General features: G+C 38.3%; 1 protein-coding gene across 3 annotated transcripts; it reads left to right on the forward strand.

Moving 5' to 3' along the window:
* Nucleotides 1-24,819, forward strand: HMGN3 (high mobility group nucleosomal binding domain 3). Of its 3 annotated transcripts, none has more exons than XM_019729576.3 (7): nucleotides 1-154; nucleotides 13,622-13,672; nucleotides 19,737-19,766; nucleotides 22,487-22,537; nucleotides 23,690-23,803; nucleotides 23,924-24,023; nucleotides 24,338-24,819. In XM_019729576.3, the coding sequence occupies exons 1-7, from the start codon at nucleotides 140-142 to the stop codon at nucleotides 24,349-24,351; spliced, it is 375 nt and encodes a 124-aa protein (XP_019585135.1). In that variant the 5' UTR covers nucleotides 1-139; the 3' UTR covers nucleotides 24,352-24,819. The 3 variants fall into 3 exon arrangements, with proteins under 3 accessions (XP_019585135.1, XP_019585136.1, XP_019585137.1); XM_019729577.3 differs by having other exon boundaries at nucleotides 23,924-23,966; nucleotides 24,338-24,591; XM_019729578.3 differs by lacking the exon at nucleotides 23,924-24,023.
* The last annotated feature ends 545 nt before the right edge of the window (nucleotides 24,820-25,364 follow it).

Consider the following 25,364-nt stretch of genomic DNA (forward strand, 5'->3'; position numbering starts at 1 on the left):
GGAGCCACGGGAGGTGCAGGTCGGAGAGGCAGTGCCCCGCGCGTGAGGAGCTGCAGCGGCGGCGGCGGCAACATCCAGTGTCGGAGCCAGCAGTTCCAACCCGTTGCTTTACTTTTTTAGCTGCACGAACATAGTCATTATGCCGAAGAGAAAGGTAAGTCTTACAAAAAAAAATTTTTTTTTTCAAAGGCCTTCAAATTGTGCTCACAGCAGATCTTGTCAGTGCTATGGCTTGCGCGGAATGCGCTCGTTAGTAACTCGGTGATTGTGAATCTCTTTGCTCTCCACGCTGTTTTCAGATGCTTGTTGGCAGACATTTCTTACTCCTCTCCCTCCCTCGGTCCTCATCGATCTCTGAGTGTCACTCTCTGTCCAGCGACGCGGCTTTCCCTCTTTTTGAACTCATTCTCTTTGGAATGGTTTCCACCTCCAACAAGAAGCAAAAGCGCTTTCCATTCCCCCTTTTAGGAGGGGAGTTTCCTCTGCAAATTGCCAGGTTTTGATTAGTGGGGAGGGAAACCAAAGAGAGGAGGAAAACAAGTACATGCATAGGGATATCGAAAAAAAAAAAATAAGTCGGACAGATGTTGGGTTTATTCCCATGTGGGCTGTGCCCACGGCTGAGTGCGCCGCGATGGCTCTGAGGCTAAGGGAGAAGGAAAGCCATGTTTAAAATAGCGCTCACCCCCCTGCTCGCCTCCGCTGCAGACCCGTATGTACCAACTCTAGTGTCAATCAAGGCTGGGGACTGCGCAGGCGGGGCCCGGGGCAGCCGGACCTGCCCGGCAGTTCGCGGCGGAGTTGGCGACGTGCAAGACGCCCCGCGCCTGGGGCGCCCACTGTGGCTGCCAAGGGCAGGGGCCACCAGATCTACTCCGGCGACCCAAACCCACACGCAGTCGGGGAAGGCGGGCTCCGCGCTCTCCGGCACCTCTGCGTACAGAGGGTACTGGAGTCATATTAGTCTCATCTTCCGCTCCTTGCGGACTATTATGTCCCCTTCCGCGCAGTCTCCAAATGCCAAGTATCTCTTACAAGAACGCCTGTTTCTCTCCGAGTCCAGCTGCGACTTGTCATTGTCCCAGGGAGGGATGGGAAGGTTTTCCTCCACCCGGGGAAAACCGATGAGTGGCTGCCGTTCCTAAGAAAATGCTTTACACCCTCCCACTGCCTGCCCCAATGTTTCTTTCCAAGTGTCAACCAGAGAGGGTATTAAATTTGAAGCAAAATTACAAATGATATCTTGCTTTATCAGTTTAAGACTGGAGTGATTTGTGTGTGTAAGTGAATGTATTGCTTTAATATATTGAATTTTTAAAAGTACAGAAGAGCTCGAGCCTTCATATCTAAGAATTTGATGGTAACTTGTCTCTACTCCATTTTTTAAGAAAACAATAATTAAAACAGTTTTTTGAGACCTTAGAGGTTGTGCACATACCGTGTGCTTTTTACTGTGGGAAGAGTTTGACTTGAGCTAATTATCTCATTTAATCCTCAGAACACCTTGAGACGCATTATCGCCATTGAATGTGGGGCTTACAGACATGAATTACCCAACATCTTACCAACCAATAGCTAATAGCAAAGATTTAACTAGATGCAATGGGTCCAAAGTCCTTGCCTTCCAAGACTATTTACTCATTCTCTTCATTTAGTACTGGGTGGGTCAAGAAGAATTTAGGAAATCCAAAGAGACTCCCAGACTAGGAAGATGAATGGCATATTGAGAGTACTAATACTTGAGGTTTCTTATTTAAACTTAATTTTAATGAAAATATTGTTTTTTCTAGCCCTCTTGTACTAGAAAGAGGGTATTAAAATGATGCCACCATTTTTAGCATTTTATCTGAGGTTGGGAATTTATTCTAATAGAGTCAAAGGAACTAATCATCAAGAAATGAATTACAGAGTTAGTTGCTGCCATCTCTTTTCTTGTGAATTATTAACAAATTTAGATGAACAGTAGGTTAGATGTGTATGATCCTTTTATGTATGATGGACCTTGATGTGGTAGAAACCTTATTGCTCAAGAGCCAGGGTTGGTGACACCATTACTTTTACTTTACCTCGCTGCCCACTTCTCTTAAGGAAATAGAAGGGAAGAAGAACAGTAGAGGAATTGGCTTTTGATTATTGTTTTATTTCTCTGGTAGGCAGGGAGCCCCCATGGAGAAGCTAGCCAGGCATCCTGGTATTAGGGGCAGACCTGTGTACACCTGTATGTCATCCTTCAGGATATCAGAGTGTTCTTCAGAGATGACAAACTTCTTGATTAATAGGAAGGCTTTTCATTTATACCTGGAGCCCAAAGACCTGGACAGAAATAGCTGCAAATTAAACATGGCTACCATGGCCATCCCATCCATCGTTCAAATTTTAAAGGTGCCGCGTGGAATCCTGGAGTTCACTGGAACTTACATTGGAAACCATTGTCATTAGGTAAACCATGCCTAAATGAAAAGAAAAGAACTGGATACAATTTGTTCATAGCTCTTGGAGATCTGTGAAGCTGGGATAACTGCTAAAACATTTACATAATAGTCCACAATATTTTTCTTGACTAAAGGACTGCCTGTTCTACATTATAATAAATTTTAAAAGTGCCCCCACAATACTTTTTACTATCTTTGCCCCTTTTTTCACCTTTTCCCAGAAATCAAGAAATTATTTAATGAGCACCTCTTTAGGCTGTTCCGCAGAGTAAGAAAGGGTATTAATAATAAAACATTTGGAATGAAAATATAATTAAAATTTTTTAAATAAAATAATAAAAACATCTGTAATCCTACATTGCTTTAATGCCATAGGAATACACAATTTGCGCTCATGAAACTTACATTCAATGATGTGATAAGAGTAGCAGATACAAAACAACTGAATAATATTAAGCCTGTGTATATGTTCCAGAATGTATAGTATAGATTTTAAAGCTGTAGGATAGATAAGGAAAGAAGGTTGAATTTGGGCTGTTCTTGAAAATGTGGATAAGACTCAAATAAACAGAGACAAAAACAAAGTCATTCTCTGTTATCAGGCATTTGAATGCCTTTTCAGATTGTATCTTAACATGACCAGGCCCTCAGTTATACAACTTAAAGGCCATAATATGCACATTAATGTAAAGTGTTCTTATTTTCTTGGTCATTTCTTGGTGAGTTTTATCTATATCTCTGTATGTGATGGTCATAACTACATTAAAACATTTTTTATACAATTGCTGTAATTTTTTGAAACAGTACAGCACTCATCTGTCAGGAGTCAGCATTAAATCTCTTTCTGAGTTTGTGAGATTAAAATAAAGTTGTTTCCTATATTTAATACCTAATGTGTTGTGGGTCAGTGGGTCACCACCCATTAGTAGTGAGTGGAATAGCAGGGAAAATGATAATATTCATGGACTCGGTGGTGGGACAATGTGTGACAGTTCTGGACTGTTCTGGTCAAACATCCACAAATGCCTGCAGTTGTCACGTTGTTAGGTGATGAGCTGATATTCTACACAGAGGCATCAGCCAGGGAGGCCTAGATTCATAGTCCTGGCATGATTTGCAACAGGAAACACATCTTCACATTCCTCTTTTTATTTTTACAGTTCCTCATCAGTAGAACTATTGGAAATGTCCAGTGTGTCACATCAGAAATTCTCTAATGAGGCGATTTTCCATGAATTTGGGATGTAAACACTAGTGTTTCTTTACACTTAAAAGTTTAAGGGGGAAAAAACGGCTGTCTGCTACTAGCTTTGAAATATGAAATTAGGTTTTCTCTCTTTTCATAAAATGGAAAGGCCCAGTAGTGTTGGGCTTAGCACAAGGGATATCACAAGTCATAACCAGAGACAGACTCCATAAATAAAAATGCAGATACATTTGACTACGTGAAAAGACTTTTAATATGGCAAAAAAACCCACTTAAAATTTTAAAAACTTATGAAAAACTGGTAAAAATATTTGTACCACCCATCACTGAAGAAAGTTTGCTATTTTAAAAGTATAAAGAGCCTAACACGTCCTTATGGAAAAGATGTATATCCTTATAAAAGATATAACAGACTCAAATAGATGAAAATGTTTAGTTGTACGAGAAACCAAAGAAATGTATATTATTAAAAATAATGGGATGTGATTTTTTTTTTTACAACTAATCTGGTTTTAAAAGAAGATTGAAAGTACCCATTGCTGAGTGGTACTTGCAAGCAATGTGGTTGGGAGTATTATTTCCTTTAAAAAAATTTTTTTAAAAGCTTTATTGAGATATGATCTATCTACCATCTGGTCCATTCATCTATTCAGAGTATACAAATCAATGATTTTTGATAAATTTACAGTTGTGTAACATTACCATAATCCAGTTTTAAACCGTTTCCATCACTCCAAAAAGGTCTCTTATGTTGTTTGCAGCCAGTCCTTACTCCCACCCCGGTCCAAGGAATCACTAATGTCTCCATAGGTTTGCCTTTTCTGGAAACTTTATATAAAAGGAATTAAGCAATATGTAGTCTTTTGTGTCTGATTTCTTTCACTCAGCATAATGTTTTTGAGGTCCGTGCATATACAGCGCGTATCAGTACTTCATTCTTTTTTATTGCCCAATAATACTCCATTGAATGGATGTACTACTTTTTGTTTATCCTTTTACAAGTTGGTGGACATTTGGATTGTTCCAGTTTTCAATTATAAATAATGCTGCCATTAATATTTGTATATAAGTATTTCATGGACTTGTTTTGATTTCTCTTGGGAAGTTTCCTAAAGGTGGAACTGATGGGTGGTATGAAAGTCTCTAACATTTTAAGGAACTTCCAAATTGTTTGCCAAAGTGATTGTACTCTAAATGCATGAGAGTTCCAGTTGCTCCACACCCTTGCTCATACTTAGTGTTGTTAGTTTTTTTGCTGTAGCCATTCTAATGAATTTAATTTACATTTCCATAATAACTAATGATAATGAGCATCTTTTCATATGTTTACTAGCACAATATATCTTAGTGTGAAATGTCTGTTCAGATACTTTGCCCATTTTTTAGTTGGAATATTTGTCTTATTGTTGAGTTGTAAGAGTTCTTTATATTTTCTGCATACAAGTCCTTTATCAGATACATGATTTTTGGGTGTTTTCTTGCAGTCTGTGGCTTTTTTAAAAAACTGTCTTTTGAAGAACAAAAGTTTTAAATCTTTGCTTAATCCAAGGTCACAGATATTTTCTTCTAGAACTTTTATATTTAGGTCTGTGATCCATTTTGAGTTAATCTTGGGTCTAGTGTGAGAAAAGTTTGTTTATTTTATTCTTTTATTTTTTGGCATATGGATATCTAGTTGTCCCAGCCAATTGTTGAAAAGACAGTCCTTTTTCCACTGAATTGTCTAGGTACCTTTGCTGAAAATCAATTCATCATAAATGTAAAGGTTTATTTTTGGGCTCTAAATTGTGTTCCATTATCTGTATATCTGTTCTTACATTAACACCACATTATCTTGGTTACTATGTTTTTGTAATAAGATCTGATGTCCGGTAATGTCAGTTTTCCTCTTTGTTCTTTTCCAGAATTGTTTTGGCTATTACATTCTTTGCATTTGCATGTAAATTTTAGGATAAGCTTGTAAATTGCTACTAAAATGCCTGGTATGATTTTGATAGGGATTGAATTAATCTATAAATCAATTTGGGGAGAATTGCCATCTTAACCATTTTGAGTTTTTCCCTGTCTGAATATGAAAGGGCCTGACATGTAGTAAGTCATCTATAAATACTTACAGACTTTAATTGAGTTAATATTGATATGGAACCTCTATTTGAGTAAAGACTCCAGAATGGCAGGGTTGTTCATTTTATTCATTCACTCAATCCATGTGAAATAAACATTTATCGAGCATTACCTTCATGCAAGGTACCATCACCATGGGAACGTAAGTGAATTATTGTTTTTTCAACCCTTTTGGAAGTGAATGAGTAAATGTCCTTATTTTATGGATTTATGGTAGATAATATATATATGCAAGTATTTATAATTCATGACAAGAAGTGATAGATAATAAGCCACAAGAAAAGCTGAGCTACAGAGCATTTAAAGGTTTGGCCAGACTGAATGTCAAAAAAAAACAACACTGACCAAAAGTTCTTTGGTTAAAAGGATTAAGGGTTATAGCTCTTCTTTTTTTTAATCTTAAGGGGATCAGTCCTAGTTTGTTGCTAAAGGTGATATCATTGGTCTTTCTGTGAAGTCTTGCTTTCTTTGCAGTATGAGGAAGTTAAATTCAAGGCCTGTTACTACAGTCGAGATTAGATTGTATACAGTAGCCATCCTTCCTCATTAGGAAAGATTCAGTGACTTCTTGGTCCCAATGCCTTTCACTTAACGTCTCTCTTGTGTTTTAAAGTCTGTTGTCTGGCACTGTTTCTAAGTTAACACATGTTATTTGATGACCTAGATTTGAATTAACTTCGTAATCCTAATTCCAGTTGAGGATGAAGTCTTTGATGGCTCTGACCCTTTTTTTTAAATCCCCCATATCACCTGGCACAGGTGCTGTAACTATTTGTTGAATGAATGCATGAATAAATTGTTTTCAAGATAAGAAAGTATAAATTTAATTATTTCATATACTTGTGGAGATAGTCCAGTTTGGTCTGGATTTACTGTTTACTAGCTGTATTGAGGCAGTTAACTTTTCCAGAAACTGCTAAGTTCCTAATTCTCTGAGACTCAGTTTCCATGTCTGTAAAACCAGGATAAAATTATGTTCTACTTCATTGGGTTGTTTGAAGAATTAAACAAAATGGTAAATGCAAAGTTCTTAGCACAGTGCCTGGCATGTGTAAAACAGTCAATGGATGTTAATTATTGTGACGATAATATTTTTAATTATTAAGAGAACTACATTGAAATATCAGGCTTGTAGTAAGCACCAGGCTTCCATTTTGTGGGAGGACAAATGGCAGCGGATAGGGAGCAAGAATATCTCACCCTGGATAGCTAATTAACTGCAATTAGGAATAAATGTTCAGTAACCAACTAACAAATGTAGTGCTTTTGAAAGAATATAAGCTTTAATATGGTGCATTTTTACATGGTTGATATTACTTACAGAAAAAAATGTATTTAAAAATATCTCCATATAACATTAAAATTCCCTTGGCAAATCAGTTATCAAGTGATTCTCTTTTCCTATATTTTTCTCCCTGAAACACTCCTTTTGTTTACACCAAAGTTAAATATATTTTACTTTCCTGCAGGTTACAGTTTGGAAATGGTGATTGAAATAAATGCCATTTAAGCTGTCTGCTTTCAGAGCACCTAGTATGTTGAAATATGGTGTTAGTCTCCTGAGTCATTTAAAAATCAGTGTTGGAGATAACAAACAAAATCAATGTTGAATTCTTTTTTTCACTGACTGTTTATTTATTGTACATTTCATTGTCTTCTTAGAAGAGTTCAGTTGAATCACATATTGGTTCCTAGTCAAGATTTTTATTGAGTCTTGTATTCTTATATCTTGTGGACATGTCCAGAAACAGGGCCATTTATATATGTCCAAGGCAAATGCATATTCAGTCACACATAATGTAAATGATATGCACATTCAGAAGTAGGGAAATAGAGAAAATGGTTTAAAATTTTAAAATTGCTTCTAAAATTTAATATTTTAAGAAAAACTTTTATCAGTAGCATATAAATATATTTATTACATTTAAATAGCTACCATTTATTGAATGCCTGGATGTACCAGACCTGAGCTATGTGCTTTATATTCATTAGGTACCTTGGTTTTAATAAAAATATATGAGGTTATTAGAAATATGTATAGGAAGTATTGTGGTGTAGTTTCATTTTATTCTCCCAATTCGATGAGCCTGTCCTCATATCACAGATAATGATACTGACAGCCACAGTAAATAACGTTTAGGTGGTTTTCTATGACTTAGGCAGTGTTCTGAGCACTTTGCATTATACGAATTCTCCCAACCTCCCAGTAAGGTATGTACTCTTCACACTGCCATTTTGCCGAAGGCAGCGCCAGTGACAGTGAATGTCCAAGCTGGGGTTGCAGTCCTGGCAGTCTGGCTCCAGAACCTGTGCTCTTATCCACTGAGCCCTCGGCTTTTCTCTAACACAGTGAGAATATTAGGATCCAGTGAGATTAAGGAATTTCCCTTGGGTCACCCAGCCAGGAAGTGATAGAACCAGGAATTCTAACCCAGCCCTCTATTACACAAGAATTTTGCTCACAACTATTACACCATAAGACTTCTCATAAATGTTTATTTCTAATAACCTTATGTATTTTCAATAAAGGTGCCCAATGAATGAAACAAGGAAGAATCAAGAATTTTGTAAACATGTCAGTGATGATTTGTTTAAAATGTTGTCTTTATTAAGATACAGGCTGATGCCATTGCTTCTAGGTGCCAGTCCGAGAAAGTTACTCAACGAGTCATTATTATCTGTGATCACACCCTAAGGCGGGCCTCGGGGCAGGCCTCTGCTTCTGGGGGAAGCACATTATCATGGAACCTTCTGGGTATTTCAGTAACTGCTGGACTGTAGGGTCATATACAAGGTATACATACACAATTTCCTCACTCAAGTATTGTTATCTTTGAGTACTAAGAGTCTAAGACTTCATATTTTCTCAAACTCCTCCATGAACTGCTGGATTTATTATCTCAAAGATATATTGTCTTCATTAATTTTTATATGTAGAACAATAGGGATACTCCCCTATAACCAGGAACATGTAAATACACTTGCATATATATTGTACAGAGATTGTAATATAAGTATTAAGTCACCATTACTTAGGCATTGGATTTGAAAAATGAGCAGGTCCTTTTGTTTTTGGAGCTCATCAAATAATAAAAGCTTTATGGCTTGGAAAATCTATTCGATGGATTTTTATTTCAGTGTTCTGGATTACCAATTGATTAATTTTATTTAAAAAGTTATTTTTTTAAAAGGTATAAAGTGATAATTATTTTTAAATTATATCTTGATTATTTTGACCCCATACAAAGGTAAAAACAAAGTCTACCCTGAGAGGTATTTTTTAAATTTCCTTTTTTCTCTTCCGTCCCTCTCTCTTTCTTTTCTTTTTGGGTGTAAGCTATGGTTTTTTACAATACTAGACGGAATTACTTAAATTCTACGTTGTGGGGAGTAGTGAGTATTAGGCATGTTGTATGTGGGAGATAAACATACCAAAGATTTGACGTGATCAAAGTGTGAAACTTTAAAGACTCCTTCTAATGTTCCACATATATGCCATATAGTACATTTTTAAACTATATTCTTTCTGTCTACTCATTGCTTTCCTTTACCTTTTCTCAGTACAATTTTAAATTTTATTCCCCCTTTTAGTGGTCAATTGTCGATCACATCAGAGCTAGCTGATTAGCTTTGCAAAAATGCAAAGAACATCACAACTATGTTTACCATTTGCTGGAAGTTACTCAGATCTGGGCAAAGGTAATATCCTTCTCAGAGCCCTAGTGCAAAGGTTGGAAGCCTTGGGTTTAGTGTGGACTCTGCCACTCCTTACCCGGGCAAAGTCACTTGACCTCTTTGAACCTGTATTCTTCTTCTGTGAGATGGGAATGTTAAGACGGCCCCTGTGTATCTCAGTGCTGTTGAGAAGATCAATACAAGAACAATGTGCAAATACATTGAAAAATGTAAAATACGATAAAAATTTTAGAAATGATTTGGTGTTTTGTATTTAGTTTTAATAGTGAGATAACAATACTTATATCTGTGTATGTAACTGTTTAAAAAACCAGAATAGTAAATTTGTGTGCATCTCAACATACAGTATTTTTAATGGGAAATTGTTTATTGTTATTCCAAGAGGCTCGTGAATGAGGGTGACTAGGAAACACTCCCTTACATGTTATGTACTCCTTGGCTAGGTTCACAGATTAAAATACGTCCCAAACTGGAAGCCTTTGCTCTTCTAGAATCCCAGATCTGCACCCAGTTTTGAAATTAGGTAAACACACAAACCACTTCGAGTGGTGTAGTGGTTAAGAGACTGAACTCTGAGCCAGCCCTCTGGGTCTGAATCCCGGCTCTTCCAGCGTCCAGCAAGATTACCCGCGGGGTAATCTTGGGTGAATTTACTTAACCTCTCTGGTCTCAATTCCTCATTTATAAAATGGACATGATGCTCTTTTACCCTCACGGGACTGGGATGAGGATGGACTGGTTGAGATCATTGCCCTGCAAATAATACAATACACATGTTTATTAAGATTAGGGTTGGGATGATTCCTCTGGGTCTCATCTCTTGTTCTTTTCCAAGACCCCAGTACCTGGCATCCCTATAATATACATGTGACTCTTCCACAGTGTGATTATTACGTATACGAGCAGCTGTGTAAGTCAGGCTAGTGACATCTTCATGTCCATCCTCTTAGTTTTACTCTTAAGAAACTTAGGCCTAGGGAGTGAGATAGGAGGCAGGTTGGAATGCAGGCTCCTGACCTTATCCAGGTGCTTCCTCCATGATCCTATTCCATATAAAACCATAACCATATGGAAAGAGGGTAACTCATCAAAGAGGCAACTCAGACCAAAGAGATGTGCAAAATATTTTAAACTATTTCATATTAATGATATACTCTCTTTATTGAATTATGTATACTTATGCTAATAAAATTTCAGTGAACATACTTGAACATGACTTTTTCTTTACTTACCTGAATACAATGTGATATTTTTTCCCTAAAAGGATCCCTCAGAAAAGAGTGATTTGCTGATTATTTCAGTTTATCTAAAATCTTTTAAAGCAGAGTTCTTATTCAGTTACTTTTATCTTGAACAACAAAATATTACTTTGGGAAAACACACTAGCCTGACATGACCTTAATAAGTAACAATTGGGGTTTATAGAAACTGTTGAAATTAATAGACACAAGCAAAGGAGGAGGTAGCAAAGAAATTTAACATTTGTTCCATTATTATTCCTCTGCATATGACCTCTCAATTCCAAGTAGTGGATTTTTAAAGACTGTTTTTAAAAGCAATGCACTATTGGAGAGTCCCAAAATACACCTACAGGATGAATGAAAAATAGCTATGCAAATGTAAAACAATGGTGCTTGTGGCTTTGAATAAAATTTCTAGTGTCTATTTCAAATATGTCATAGGAATATTTGAATTTATGGAACTTAATTAAACTCAAATCTGTTATTTGAAAAACATAAGAATTTCCGGACAGGTCACCCCACCCCCACCCCACCCTCATTTGTGGAGGGAAATTAACGTTATGTTAATCAAGTAGTTGAGTTATGTGTTAATTTTAGCAGAGGAGAGAGAACGTTAGTTATAGACACATTTCAGCCTTTCTCTGGGTGGGTTATTTGGATTTTTTGATCCTGGAATGGCTTTTCTCTGCTAACCAGCTTATTGTTGCACTGCTTTCTTTTCTCCAGCATTATGTTTGTAACAAAATGTATATTAATTTTAAATAATAAAAAAATAATAATTTAAAAATATTGGCCAGCAAATCAGAAAAATCATCTCAAAATGATACATTCCTCAGGTTAAAAGGATTGTTGGTTTATTTGCAGTGTTATATTTACTCCCAGCTTTTTCACATTAGCATGGGTAACCCAGGAGTTGAGACTAGATTTGTTATATTGCTGCTGGCAAATGGTTGCTTGACTTTCATACATACTCTAGGCTCTCAACTAATTTCACTTAAGTTACAAAGCAGTAGCACTGGTCACTAAAAATCTTAGAAGTAAAACTCTGAGAGCCTATACTTCCATTAAAGACTTTTTGAAACCACATGTCTTTGCCTTCCTACTAGGAATTCTCTTCTCTGCTTCCTACCTAAGTGACTAGTAGGTATATGTGGACCTTTCCAGTTAACCACTCAATCTCCTAACCTCTCTTTCACATTATTCATTTCTTTATTGCTTCTTGTTGCATTCTGGGCTAATTTCTCAGTAGTCTGTGACAATTAATTAGTTTTTCTACTGTCCCTGGTCAAGTTTGTAGCCATGGAATTGAGCAAAGCTGAATGGCCCATCTACAAATTGTCTTCATACAGTCCGACTTTGTCAGATTTTGCCGTCCGCCTGTAACTCAGCTGACTGATACAGCACAAGATCTGTGAACCACACAATTCTGTGCAAGAGAGTGGGGACTAGAAAAGAGCTCTGTTTCCCTTCATGATAGAGAAGTTTCCATGGAGGAGCGGAAATTGGTGGTGGGTTTGGGAAACCGGAGAAAACTCCATAGACATGGGAGGTTCTAGAGAGAGGTAAACTATAGACAGGGTAAGAAGAGAAGGTTCTCCCTAGGCAGAAGAGAAGGTTTACTGTGTCCTTGGCCTTGAAGAAAAGCTTTTGTCTTTCTCAAAGACTTTATAAACTTCTGACCAAGTTTTTAAATTTAGCATTATTTAATGTAATTATATAATGTAGTCACATAGGCTAACTATTTTTAATCCCATTGCATTAATAGTTACTTAATTTACTTAAACATTTCTCTATTATTTACTGGTCATCTAAGTCATTTCCAGTTATTCCAATATTGGAAACAGTACAAATAAAACTGTATTTGTACAGAATCTTCCTTTGAGTCTGGTTCCAAAATTGGAATTACCAGGTCCTGTATGTCTTTTTCATATTGCCAGGTTGTACTTTGAAAATATTAATACACAGTGTCACTAGTGGGTGTTATGATCTTTTAATATTTTTCCTCATTTTGTCAGATGAGGCATTACCACATAGCTGGTTTATTTTGCTAAATCAAGCACTGCTGTCAGTTTGCTATTTGTATTTTTCCCTCACGGGAACTCTAGTCATATCTTTTATTAAGTAGTTTAATTTTCTAATTAGTTTGTTTTAATCTTACTTATTGTTTTTAGCCTATAAAATATATTGGGGTAATTGGTGTGGCATACAAATCTAAGTATGTTTTTCATGTTGTATGCAACTCGTAAAGGAGTCAGGTTTGAACTGTCAGGAGAGTGGGCAGGTGCTTCCCAGGGGCTAGATGAAAATCAGGAAACAAATCAGCTGGGGTGGCAGGGTGCTTGGCTGTCCCTGGGAGTCTGGGAATGTGGTAGAGATGCTCGAGTTGATAATGGAAAAATAGTAATCTATGATAAATATGTCAAGTCATATGAAGAAATGAGCTAGAAATCAAAGCTAGGCAAGTGTGGGATGAAATAATGCTTTTACAGTTGGCTTGGTCCTTCCCAGCATCCTGCCCTCATCTCAGAAAAACAAAGCGCCCGGAATATACGGGTGGATCCCAGGCACCCTGCCACTGGCTGCTGCAGGAACCCTATTCTTCAACCTGTGACGGAATCATCAAAGAATGAAAATTGCTTAGGGTGAATGAACATTGAAAACAGGGACTCATATCAGTTCTCGCACCACTCCTGGTTTCAAGTGAAGCAGTTATGCAGATAAATACATAAGTGTGTGTGTGTATGTGTGTGTGTGTGTGTGTGTGTAAAACACATATCCTCTTACAAATTTACTTTTTCCTGACAAAATATCTGTTGGTTTCTGTGGTCCAGAGAATTTAAACAGCTTTAAAAAAAAAAAAATCTCCCTCTAATCTGTGTTTTCCTGTTTAAGGACAATTCACTGAAATATTTTCTTTCTAGTCTCCAGAGAATACAGAGGGCAAGGATGGATCCAAAGTAACTAAGCAGGAGGTAAGTGTATCTTTGATATCCTGTATTTAATTATTAAATGGAATTTTTAATATTGTTATGATTATCTGCATCTGAATGAGTACTGTTCCTACACAAGGTTGTTGAGATGCATAAACCAGAAATGAAAGTGTCACTGTGTAGTCTGCCTTGGCCTAGGTATATTTCAGTTGGTTTCACCGAAGGTATTTTCCACTTACTAAGTTGTTTTATGTTTCTACCTGTTGGTCCTGATGGTTGTTAAAGCGGATACTAAGAATTCCTTCCGGGCAAAAAGTGAGATAATAGGTAAATTCATCAAGGAGAACAAAGTCAGCCTTTCACAGCAAAGAAATGAAAGACTGTTGATTTAATAAATTCTCTGCTCCAGTAAGTAAATTATAAATTACTTTTTAGGTTCTGAATATTTGCCTAAGCGGAGTGATCTCTAAAGTCAAAAACTATGGACGGATACACAAGATGTCAAAATACTCAAGTTGTTTTTTTTTTTTAAGTCAGAAAACTTCTTAGGGTTTGGGATAATTAAACAATAACTTAAAGAAGCTCTGTATTAAAATACAGAAACCTCCAAAAAGCCAGGAACTCGAAGAGATGCTTGCATTTGCCCCTCCATGGTAATATCATGAACATGATTCATATTGTGGTTAATAATTCAGTGGAGTTTGTCATGATAGCAAAACCTCTACACAAGATTTGTACAAGGAAATTCATTCTGCCAAATGGAAAACCTTTAACAGAATCTATAAAGAAATAAAAGCAAAACAGACAAAACTGACTATAACCTAGTCCCCACCATCCATTTACCCAGCATTCAGTGTCTCACACTTTGGGAGGTGAAGTTTGTAATCCAAAGTCAAGTCACTAAACAAATGCTAGAACTAACCAAAAAATGATAAATGCTTCAATTTTCTTGAAAATGGAAAAATAAAATTTGTAGGACAGTTGGGTAAGTGTAACGAACCTTAATGTTTTTTAGATTTGGACACAAAATGCATTTGAGTTTCTCCTTAGGGATTGCTATTTAAATTGATCTGTCAGTCAGAAAACCTAGAAACCATTGCACACAATAGATCTTGGATAGTGAAAACAGGCTTTCCTATCCTTCTACACTAAAAGCAATCCAACTGGTTACAGTACATGTAAAAGAATTTTGCTTATACATATTTTTATTTATATTACAGGCAACCTCGTTTTATTGTGCTTCACTTTATTTTGCTTCACGTAGCTTGTGTTTTTTACAAATTGAAGGTTTGTGGCAACCGCTGAAGGCCCACATGGTGGTTAGCATTTTTTAACAACAAAGTGTTTTTTAATTAAAGTATGTACTTTGTTTTTATAGACGTAATGCTATTGCACACTTAATAGAATACAGTATAATGTAAGCATAACTTTTATGTGGCCTAGGAACCCAGAAATTTGTGTGACTTACTCTACCATGATAGTTACTTTATTCAGGTGGTCTGAGAGATATGCCTGTATTTTTATTTTTTATATAATTTTTTAATATTATAGTTTGTTATTATATGTATTATATTATTGGTAACAAAAATCTTTCCTAGACAAAAGACTACCTGTCATTTACATCAAAACCAGATTAAACCTCATGATATGCCTTTAGGACATCAACACAAGTGTTTGAGAAGTGAATAGGTTAGTTGGTTAGCTGGTGGTTTAGGGTAAGAATTGTCAGACTGTGTATTGGTTGATTTTCCCTCCACTGAATTGATTGAATTTTCTAGTTATGTCATTGAATATGCTCAACCTTGACTAGTGAATAGGTACCACCTACAAAGGGGATCCTCTTTTGATAATCCTCTGTCCTTGCCGTGATATTTGAAGGACACGTGGTGCAGTGTTTAGTATTTGCACACTAAATGACCAAAATGACATAGTCATCACAGTGGGCAGTTTACAAAGCCCTTTCACGTTCAGTATTTTTATCTGATCCTTACAGTAACCCTGAAACGAGGGCAAAACAGATTCATTCCTTGACAGAAATGCGCTGACCACCTATGATGCAAAAGCAGTATTCTAGGGTCTGCAGTGAACAAAAGAAGCAAAGGTCTCTGCCTTCATGGAGCGTCCATTTTAGTGAGGGGAGAGAGAGAGTGAAATAATTGGACATTTGCTATAAAGAAAAATCAAGAAAGAGAATAGTGAATGTCAGAGAAGTGCTTTTTTTGATAACATAGGCATCTTCACTAATACAAACAGTGTTCTCAGAGGAATACATAATTTTCCCCACATGTCACAACTTAAATTGGAAAACCAGGAAAGATCTGAATCTCCTGATTCAAAATCCTCTGTCTTCATACCCCTTTGTGGTAATAATAAAAATCTGATTTCCAGTGCTTTTTCTCTGCCTTCTCCATTCCCCAGCCAAGGTTCTGTTATACATATTTTCAGACCTCTCAGTTTTGCGAAAAAGGTCATTCCTATTTAATTCCTCATTTGTTTGGTGGAATTAAAAGCAACTTGAATTTTGGTTTTGTTTGAAAGTATATCATCAGGCTCAGGAGCATTAAGAAATCTCATAAAAATAAACATATTTCCAGATTCCAGTGAATGACCCATATGTTTCAAGCAGTATTCAGCAAAGTCCAGTGATTCTACTTGAATCCAGCTATCCCTATCCCAGTGGATTTTGACATAGCAAGATCAGACTTCCATATTTCTTTTGCTAAAAGTAAGACTCTATGTCTTTCAGAGTAGACTTCACCAGAATTTTCTCCAACCCAGGAAATGATCAGCTAATCAATAAATGCTTACTGAATAATTCCATTATCCAGCACCTGTATACCACAGTGACAAACCCCCACAGTGTTTCTGTAACTCTCTTGGTAACCTGTCATTCTAAAAACCTAATTCTTCCTTTCCTGAGAACCATTCTTTTGGCCACTTTTCCTGAGGATTTCACAATCAACAAATTGAGAGAAATTCTCATTATATTTACTTTTATAGTAGTCCTGCCCAATAGCCTGAGTCTCAAAAGAATAGTTTGTATTCTGGTATTTCAAAGAGGAAAAAAAATAGTCTACATATTTTATATCTAATAAATATAGTCCAATCATTTATAGATTTTAAGACTGTGAAAGCTGATGGAACTTTCCAGGAAGGTGTACACACTTGCATTCATAAGCAATGCTTCTGACTGAGTGAAAGGTGCATCTCAGCCTCCACTGCAGTGAAAAAGAAAATCTCTTGCGATGGTTACCGGAAAGAAAATTTTAAGAAAATTATTTTTTTATAGCATAGAAAGAAGAGCTGGTAAGTGTTAGGCAGGAAGTCATAAAATGATTTTACAGTAAAAGATGTGCTTTTTAGAGACGAGTTGGTTTAGATAGCCTAGAGGCAAACTTTGTTTTTTGCATTAATTTCCTAGGTTTTTATTTTGAAACTCTTGTATTGGACCCGAATTATTAAAAAGGTAGTGCATCGTTTGGCTTAGAACAGCTTTCAGGCCCTGCAGGGCAGTGGTTTGGTTGGACTGTCTCTCTCGAAATCCCAGAGGACTCTCTGACGTCACCTTGCCTCTTCGGTATGTTAGGGTGTTCACATGGGGAGGAGAGGAGCAAGCGCATAGGAGTTGGTGAATTTTCCCCGATTTGGCGTCCTTCATTGTTTCCTAAGGACAGCTAGTTGGCAGATAAGGAGGCAGTTATGAGTAATGGTTAATATATGCAGGCCCTTTTTCAGGCTCCAAATTGGATCGTAACCGAGTCCAGGCATACCTTGGAGGCATTGCAGGTTTTCCAGACACTTCAGTAAAACGAGTATCGCAATAAAGCAAATCACATGAACTTTTTTGGTTTCCCAGTACATGTAAAAGTTACATTTGCACTATACTGTAGTCTATTAAGTATGCAATAGCATTATGTCTATAAAAACAATGTACATACCTTAATTTTAAAAAACTTTATAGCTAAAAATGCTAACCGTCACCGGACCCTTCAGCGAGTGGTAATCCTTTTGCCAGTGGAGCACTTGCCTTGTTGTTGATGAACATGGAGTCATCTTCGAAGTGCAATAAAATGAGGTGGTGGCTTTAACATGTTCTCCACGTTCGCACTTTTGTATACATTTCTGGTGCTTACTCATTCTATCCACCTCCACATTTATTGAGGGGCCCTGCTAGGCATTGGAACTACGGAAATGTGCAGGAGGGCTACAGACGTGAGACAGATGAGTGTGAGCAGAGAGAGAACGTCAACATAGTACACATACATTGACACCAAGTGGAGAGGGATTCGGAGAAGGTCCGTATACCCCTCGTTAGCATGGAGTCGGCCAGTTTTCCTCTCAGAGGGTATCTTTCTGAGCACTCATGCTGGCTGTGCTTTACTTGTGAGATGGTGTGGGTAGTTCTTCAGGCCACACAGAAGCGTCCAAGCAGAGCTCTGTTTGGAAATTGGCAAGTGCTCATTTGCTCCTCCCTGCTCCGAGAACATACTGAAGAAGCAAAAGTTACCCACTTGCCGTGCAATTTAACTGATAACGTTGCCTTTTCTTACAGTGATACTCAATTCAGGCATTTAACTATCCTGGGAAAGGCATCACAGAATTAGGGTTCTGGTTCCCAGTGACTCGTGGGTGCATCATCACACTAATCCTAACAGGCACTGTGGTTTTCCTATGGAGTATCTGGTACGGGCGCTCCTCCCTTACTGTGCGCTAAGCCGTACAGCCTTCCCTGTGCAGTGAATATCCTCGTATCACAGCCACCACTTAACCTGCACAGTCTCCTAGTCTTGGTACATTCTGCTAGCTGGCCTTAAGTCTCGCTCCGATCTTTCCTTGAGACCCCAGGGTTAAAATTATTCATGAAGGCTCTGGCCCTTCATTTCCTTCTGTAGTTTAAAGAAAGATGATTCTAGCTTCCTGTGGCTATTTTCAGCAAGGAATTTCTTAGATGTGGAGATGGCAAGAAATATTTCTTCCAGTTTGGCCTAACCAACTGACCTAGACTGACCTAAGCACAGCGCTTTACGAATTTCGTGATTCCTTGCACTCATGGCGTGGGCTGTGACTGATCATTTTTGCTGGTCGTCTTTGAAAACTTATTTGAAACACTTAAGCTATTGTAATGAGGCAAAATCTGCATAAGGCAACAAGAATTAGGGAAAAGCTTGAGTTCATTTTTTCCGCAAATATTATTAAGTATCTACTGTATGTTAGGTGGCACACTAATCTACTAGAGATAGAGCAGTGAATAAAACACACAAAAGTATGGAGTATTTACTTCTGGAATAATTTTTTTAAAAGGCAGTTGTACTTTTAGAATGTGAAACCCCTTGGAGAGCTATGTTTTGCTGATGGTAAGTAGAATATCAATTCTGTATGCCTATTTCTGAAATGCCTAGAAGAGTTCGGTTATATTAAATTTCTTTGCCATCTCATTTGCTAACTTGTACCATCATTGAAGAAAAGATTTCCTGAAAAATAGTAATCTCAATACAGTTTAAAACTCTCTAAATTTCCTGTATTTCCAAATTAATAAAAGAGATTGGTGAACTTTTTACTCTATTTAAATCTTTAAACATGTGCATTTAGTAGATAAATAAATGTGTTTATTTTGTTACAGGTAAAAGGAAGCATTTCTCTAAGATTTGTAGTCATTGTCTTTTCTAACAGTAACAAGGTGGGGAACTCCTGCTGTTTTGGTTTCTACACAATTATGTAAATCTCTTTTATTAACTTACAAGCTTTACTTCTGTTTGCAAGGAACAAGAGTCAGACTGGAGACTAGTTTTTAAATAGCTCCTCAATGCTCCTGCTGTCAATTTTAATCACAATAGTAGAGATTATGGTTTGGGTCAGAGCCTAAATGCGTCTTCCTTTCCTTTCCTACTGGCCACATCCCTAATTAGGAGAGCCCATTTCTTTGAACAGTATGCCTGCACCTCTTCAGTACCACTTCCTCTTGATAAGGGTCCCAGGGTTACTTGGGGAATGTTTCACTGTGCTTACCTGGAGAGGGTGATGGGAGTCAGACATTACATTTTTTAAACACAGTAAGATATTAAAAATGAATTTTTAAAAATCAATATGTATATTTTTCTGTTTGTAGCCCACAAGGCGGTCTGCCAGATTGTCAGCGGTGAGTACTTTAGAACCCCTTTGGTATTAGTTCCTGTGGTGTTCTTCTGTCTAGAGCAAAGCAGCAGAAGGAAGATTAAGATAGTATTTCCTTTGAGTTTTTTGTTTCCTTTTGGAAATTACGTGGGTCACAATATCTAGCACATTTCGACCATTATTGCCAAGTAATTCCCTTGATCAGACGGTTGGTGAAAAACAATGGCCAGCCCCATTACCAAAAATATAAAGTGCAGGAAGATGTTTGATATTGCGAGATGTCTGAAACAAAAGAATTACGTTAAGCAAAGTCATGTAGTTTCCCAGTTCTACATATGATGTGCTGGCATGGACAAGAATTCTGAGTCTCTGTCCACGACTCAGACTTCAGTCAGAAAATTCTGAAAGTTATCTGACTCCATATGCTTTAGCTTCATTTCCGAACTAGAGAATCTGAAAAAGTAGTGATTCCACTTTGTCACTTGGTGTCCCCCTCTGTGGGCCAGGCCCAGGGAAGAGATGACCCATTAAAGCTGGATGGGTCCGTGTGGCCAAGCCTTGGCAGTGAGTGTGCCCCTTGCTGGCTCTGGTGTCCCTCCCTGCTGCCCTGCTTGTGTACCAGCCCCCATTCTGTCCAGAGAGGGCAGCCTAGCTCTCTGGTGGAAAGATTTTGGTTGAAATACTTGCAGCCCACACTACCCACTGTGAGATACAGGGAGAATGGCATTAACCTTTTGGCTAATAGCATATATCCCCATACTAGATAGTACAGGAGCTGCAAACTGCTTTGGCCTACAGGGAAGCATGGATTTCATCCCCTGCCAACACCCATATGCCTGGCACAGTTTTAGTGAATCAAAGCATAAAGAGGTATTAGGACCAGTCACAAGTTCAGAAGTGTAACTGAGTTTGGGTTGCGTGAGCCTGTGCTTCTCATGAGTCCCAACCTAAGGAAGCAATATAGAGTCATCGGGAAGAGTAAGAGCTGGGAGGGGCAGTTGTGTGTGTACACAGTTAATCCAGATTCTGTCAAAACCCTTCAAAGATGGTATGCTCTGTCCACTAGTAATTTTCACATGGTTCAGAAATTACTATTCACTTTTTTTAGGCTTAACTATAGTTTATACCAAACGCCTTGCAGTCCATGGATCTCTAGCCCATTCAGGGTATAAACCTTGTAAGTCAAACGAAAATCAGAATTTAAAATAAAGCTCTTCCTGAGCACCAGGAACCAGCAACGTGAGCACCTGTCACCGAGATCATTGCCCGGATGCTGATGCTGAGCCTCCTCAGGCCAGCGGGATTACAGACCTTGAAACCCCGTCATTTTCTGTCCCATCAAAATACGTGAATGCTGGGGGGTAGGGGGTGGGAGGGCGGGGGAAGAGCTGTCTTATAGAAAAGAATATACAAGGAAATTTTGCTGAAATATTTGCTGAAAATCAAGAAAATAAGTTTATGTTAATACAGTATATCAAAGCCCAACATAAAAATTTTAAAATCCTGAAAATTTAGGAGCCATGCAAGCTGTTGTATTTGGGATGCAGACTGCAGATTTAAGGTGATGAGAATATTAATAAAAACTTTCCTTACTTTTCAAGCTCAATTTCCTTTTTTTATTTGAAAGGTCGTGTCTAACAGCCAATCTTCTGGAATTGAACTGTCTACAATTTTACTTTATGCTCTTGATGAAAAGGGCCAGATTCAATATGAACCTGAACCACCCAGAGGCATTGGGGAGGAACATGTATTTTTCTCCACAGGGGAGACCCTGGCCAGTGTTTTCTATTTAAAAACCATTCTCCCCCAGTGCCAGGAGAGATGTACACTTACTTTTTTCTAGAGCCATGAAAGAAATATTTGCCCTAAAATAGCTATAAGAAACCAGAGCTGTAAACTGGTTATCTTCCCCAGCGTCTCCATGTGCCACCTGGTCTCAGGGCCCTGGGAAGCAGGCCAGGGCTGAAGCCCTGTGTGGAGGGGACCGTGTCCATAGGGCAGGCAGGTACTGCTCATGGGAATGAGAAGGAGAACCACAAAAGGCAACAGAAAAGTAGTTGCCTAGTGAGCTCTTTGACTTACAAGATCCGTGAAAAATCTTAAACTTGGGGAGCTAACAGTGGACGTTTCGTCTTTATAATCACGTTCTTAATAAAAAGCACTAGGGACAAATGAGCCTAGTGTCTGGGTGGGTAAGAGAGTCTTCTCACCTTGAGCTGGCATTGGAGTCGATAAAAGTAGGAAGATGCTTGCTACAGAACTTAAAATCTACATCAGAGGTGGAAGAATTTGGAAATGATTTTGAAATGCTTCACAGGTAACCATCTTCATTACCGGATGGGCTTTGCCTGTGATTTCTAGACTGTTGGGAAGGCCAGTGTGACTGAATTCATTGAGTCATTTGGCTGAGGGCCTGAGTCATTCCTCTTGCTACTGAGCTGTGATAAAAGGAAGTACAGAGACATTGGAGATAGAAACTTAAACCTGTTCCCGGAGAGCTATTCTGGACTGGGGGATAGATAATGAGTTGGTTTTTAAATCTCACCTGCCGTTCACTTGAGAACCCAGGATGAAAATAGTTATGAAATGCAGAGGCCTTTATGCTGTTACCTGATGCTGAAAATAGAACGAAATATTTTTTTAAATGAACAAGATCGTATTCAAAATGGACTATTGTCTTTTGTAGTTTTTTTTTTTTTTTCTTGTCCTGAGGGTATACAGTATTTGTATAATTTATCTCTGCAGAAACCGGCTCCACCAAAACCTGAACCTAAACCAAGAAAAACATCTGCTAAGGTAAGAGGTGCTCCCCCCCCCCCAATCTTTGGTTTTTTAAACAATGAATAAATTATAATTCCATATCCAAAAGTCATCCGGAAAGATCACATTTAATCATACAGGCAAAATGTACTGACTAGCAAACTGTTAGCACTGCTACAGGCTTTCTCAAAAAGCATAAAGCACGTTTTATGCTTTACCAGGAATGTGTTTTCTGTTCGGTTAACAAAGTGAAGGCAGAGCATGTTGCTCTGCGAAGCCTCACGTCCAAAGGCTGTTTGGTCGCTGCCTCATGAACTCAGGAGGGGTGGACCTGGGCCTGGGCCGTACTGCTGCCAGCAGCTCGAGGAGCTGAGAAAGGGGCTTCTGACTTCATATCACTGGTGTTACTAGGCCAGTCTGATTAGTAATCATCACATACTAATTAATGCTAGCAGATAATACCAGCAAACATTTCTATGGCCCTTATACTATGCCAGACCCTGTTTTGATTGCTTTTCTCACATAACCTTCACATCAACCCCACTGAGGTAGGTGCAAATATCCTGTTTTGCAGGTGAGGAAACTAAAGCCCATAATTATTAAGAAACTTATCCAAAATGGCTTTTCTTCACTCTGCCCTTCAGAGCATTGTCCCTTTTTGAGAATTGTTTGAAACTATTATGTATTGTGGTGGGAGTAGGTGTTTCTGAAGCAGAGCTCACTTTTGTGGCTTGGTCTTAAAGTTAGGATCTGGGCCTTGATTTTCAAACTTTCTCAGGTTTCTAGTCACTCCAGCCCCTGTCCCCACGTGAGGTCTTTCACTTGCTGGGTTGTCCCTGGCTTCTGCCTCGTCACCAACTGCTTCTGCCTCTTCACCAACTGCTTCTTGCCGTTCTCTTCACAACAGAAGTGCTTTCACTTCAACGAGAGAGGAGGTCCACAGAACAAATACCTGAAGGGAATCGTCATGTTTTCCCAGAAGGGAGGGTCCAGTGCAGCGTGTTACCTCTTCATAGAGATGCAGTGTACTCAGTTGATGCCCAGCAAAGCGGGGTTCCCGTTTTTGCCTAAAAGCCTCCGTGTGGGCCATGGTTGTGTTTTCCGTTGTGTGGACAGAGGCTGACTGAGTTTAGCTACCATCACACCATGTCTAACATACTCTGTTTGTCTGCTTTGATCCTCTGTTAGAAAGAACATGGAACAAAGATTAGCAAAGGTGCTAAAGGGAAGAAGGAGGAAAAGCAGGAAGCTGGAAAGGAAGGTACTGCACCATCTGAAAATGGTGAAACTAAAGCTGAAGAGGTACTTTGCATAAATACCTCCCACTGATTGAATCAGTGTCTTAAAAGAAATTGCTCGATCCTTCAGCCGGTGATGGCACGTTCATAATGTCTCTTTTCATCGCCTGTAATGTTATTGCAGATCTACATCTATCGCTCAACTGTTAGTGTCTCAGCCTGCAGAGGTACCCCACCCAGCACCCTGTCAGTAAAGGGGCAGATTGAAACAGTCAGAGTTAAGGGTACAGTAGAAAATTCTGCATGTTTGCAGTGGCTAGAATCAGATAATGGGGTGTTTTTTTATTCTGAACAGGGGGAGCTTGCCAGGTAAAGCTTCTGTGGTCGTTTGAGAAGCAGAAAGCAATGAATGCAGCCAAGCGTTTGCATAATAAATTCCTGCCTTGTCTGTTTTACACCCAGAGTTGCAGTAGGTTTTGTGGTAGAGCTGCTAAACAACAAATGTTCAAAAGTGTGTGTGTTGATGGGGTGGACTTTTCTTTGGCTTGTAGTAGTTTTAATAGTAACTACATCCTTTTTTCCCCTTTCTTTTTCACAGGCACAGAAAACTGAATCTGTAGATAACGAGGGAGAATGAATTGTCATGGAAAATTGGGGTTGATTTTATGTACCTCTTTGGGACAACTTTTAAAAGCTATTTTTACCAAGTATTTTGTAAATGCTAATTTTTTTAGGACTCTACTAGTTGGCATACAAAAATATATAAGGATGGACATTTTACCTTCTCATAGTCATGCTTTTTGGAAATCTCCATCATCCTTAAGTAAAATAAATACCAATTGAATATTGGAAGCTGTGTGTAAAATTGATTCAGCATACCATTTATTTGCTTTAAAATTTAGTCCTGTGCATACTGTGGTGTTTTTACTGTGCGTATTTGAATTTTTCACGCAGTTTTTCTAGAGCAATAATCAGTGGTGCTTTTGTACCTATGTTTATGTGATTTTAATGAAACATGGATAGTTGTGGCCACCTGCTGACTATTTGTGGTTTAAAATAAAAGGTTTTCTTGCCTGCAAAGTACCTGCTTCTTAGTAGTGCTTTTTACTAAATTCAGGCAGTGTTTCATTGTATTGTTGCAGAAGATGTAAAGAATTTCTACAGTCTGTGCCATTTGTACTAAAATACTTTCCCATTCATTGAGAACTTAACAGTTTTAAAACTCTACCCAGCATGACCACATTTCAGCCTTGCATCAACCTAAGAAAGGAATTAACATAGCTATTATTAGAGCTTCTTTCTAGGCTAAGAAATAGGGACATGGAGAGTACGTGACTTCAGCCCCACAGGAAGGAGAACAACCAGGACTTGAACCTGGTCTTTTGAATTTTATACATAGTGTCTGTCTTAGTCTGTTCAAGCTGCTGTAACAAATACCACGGATCGGGTAGCTTATAAGCAACAGAAATCTCTTTCTCGGTTCTGGAGGCTGGAAGTATGAGATCAGGGGGCCAGTGTGTCAGAGCGATCTTCCAGGTCTCAGACTTCTCACTGTATCGTCCTTGGCAGAAGGGCCTAGGGAGCTCTTGGGGGCCTATTTTATAAGGTGCTAATCCCATTCATAA

The sequence above is a fragment of the Rhinolophus sinicus genome, chromosome 2, assembly GCF_057876585.1.
Source record: "Rhinolophus sinicus isolate RSI-liver-muscle chromosome 2, RSI-T2T, whole genome shotgun sequence".
In the NCBI taxonomy this organism is placed as follows: Eukaryota; Metazoa; Chordata; class Mammalia; order Chiroptera; family Rhinolophidae; genus Rhinolophus; species Rhinolophus sinicus.

What these genes read in the sequence shown, in the direction of transcription:
- HMGN3 (XM_019729576.3), top strand. An exon ending in GGTCTGCCAGATTGTCAGCG is followed by an intron (nt 19,767 to 22,486) that starts GTGAGTACTTTA and finishes TTATCTCTGCAG; the next exon opens with AAACCGGCTCCACCAAAACC. An exon ending in GTGAAACTAAAGCTGAAGAG is followed by an intron (nt 23,804 to 23,923) that starts GTACTTTGCATA and finishes ATGTTATTGCAG; the next exon opens with ATCTACATCTATCGCTCAAC.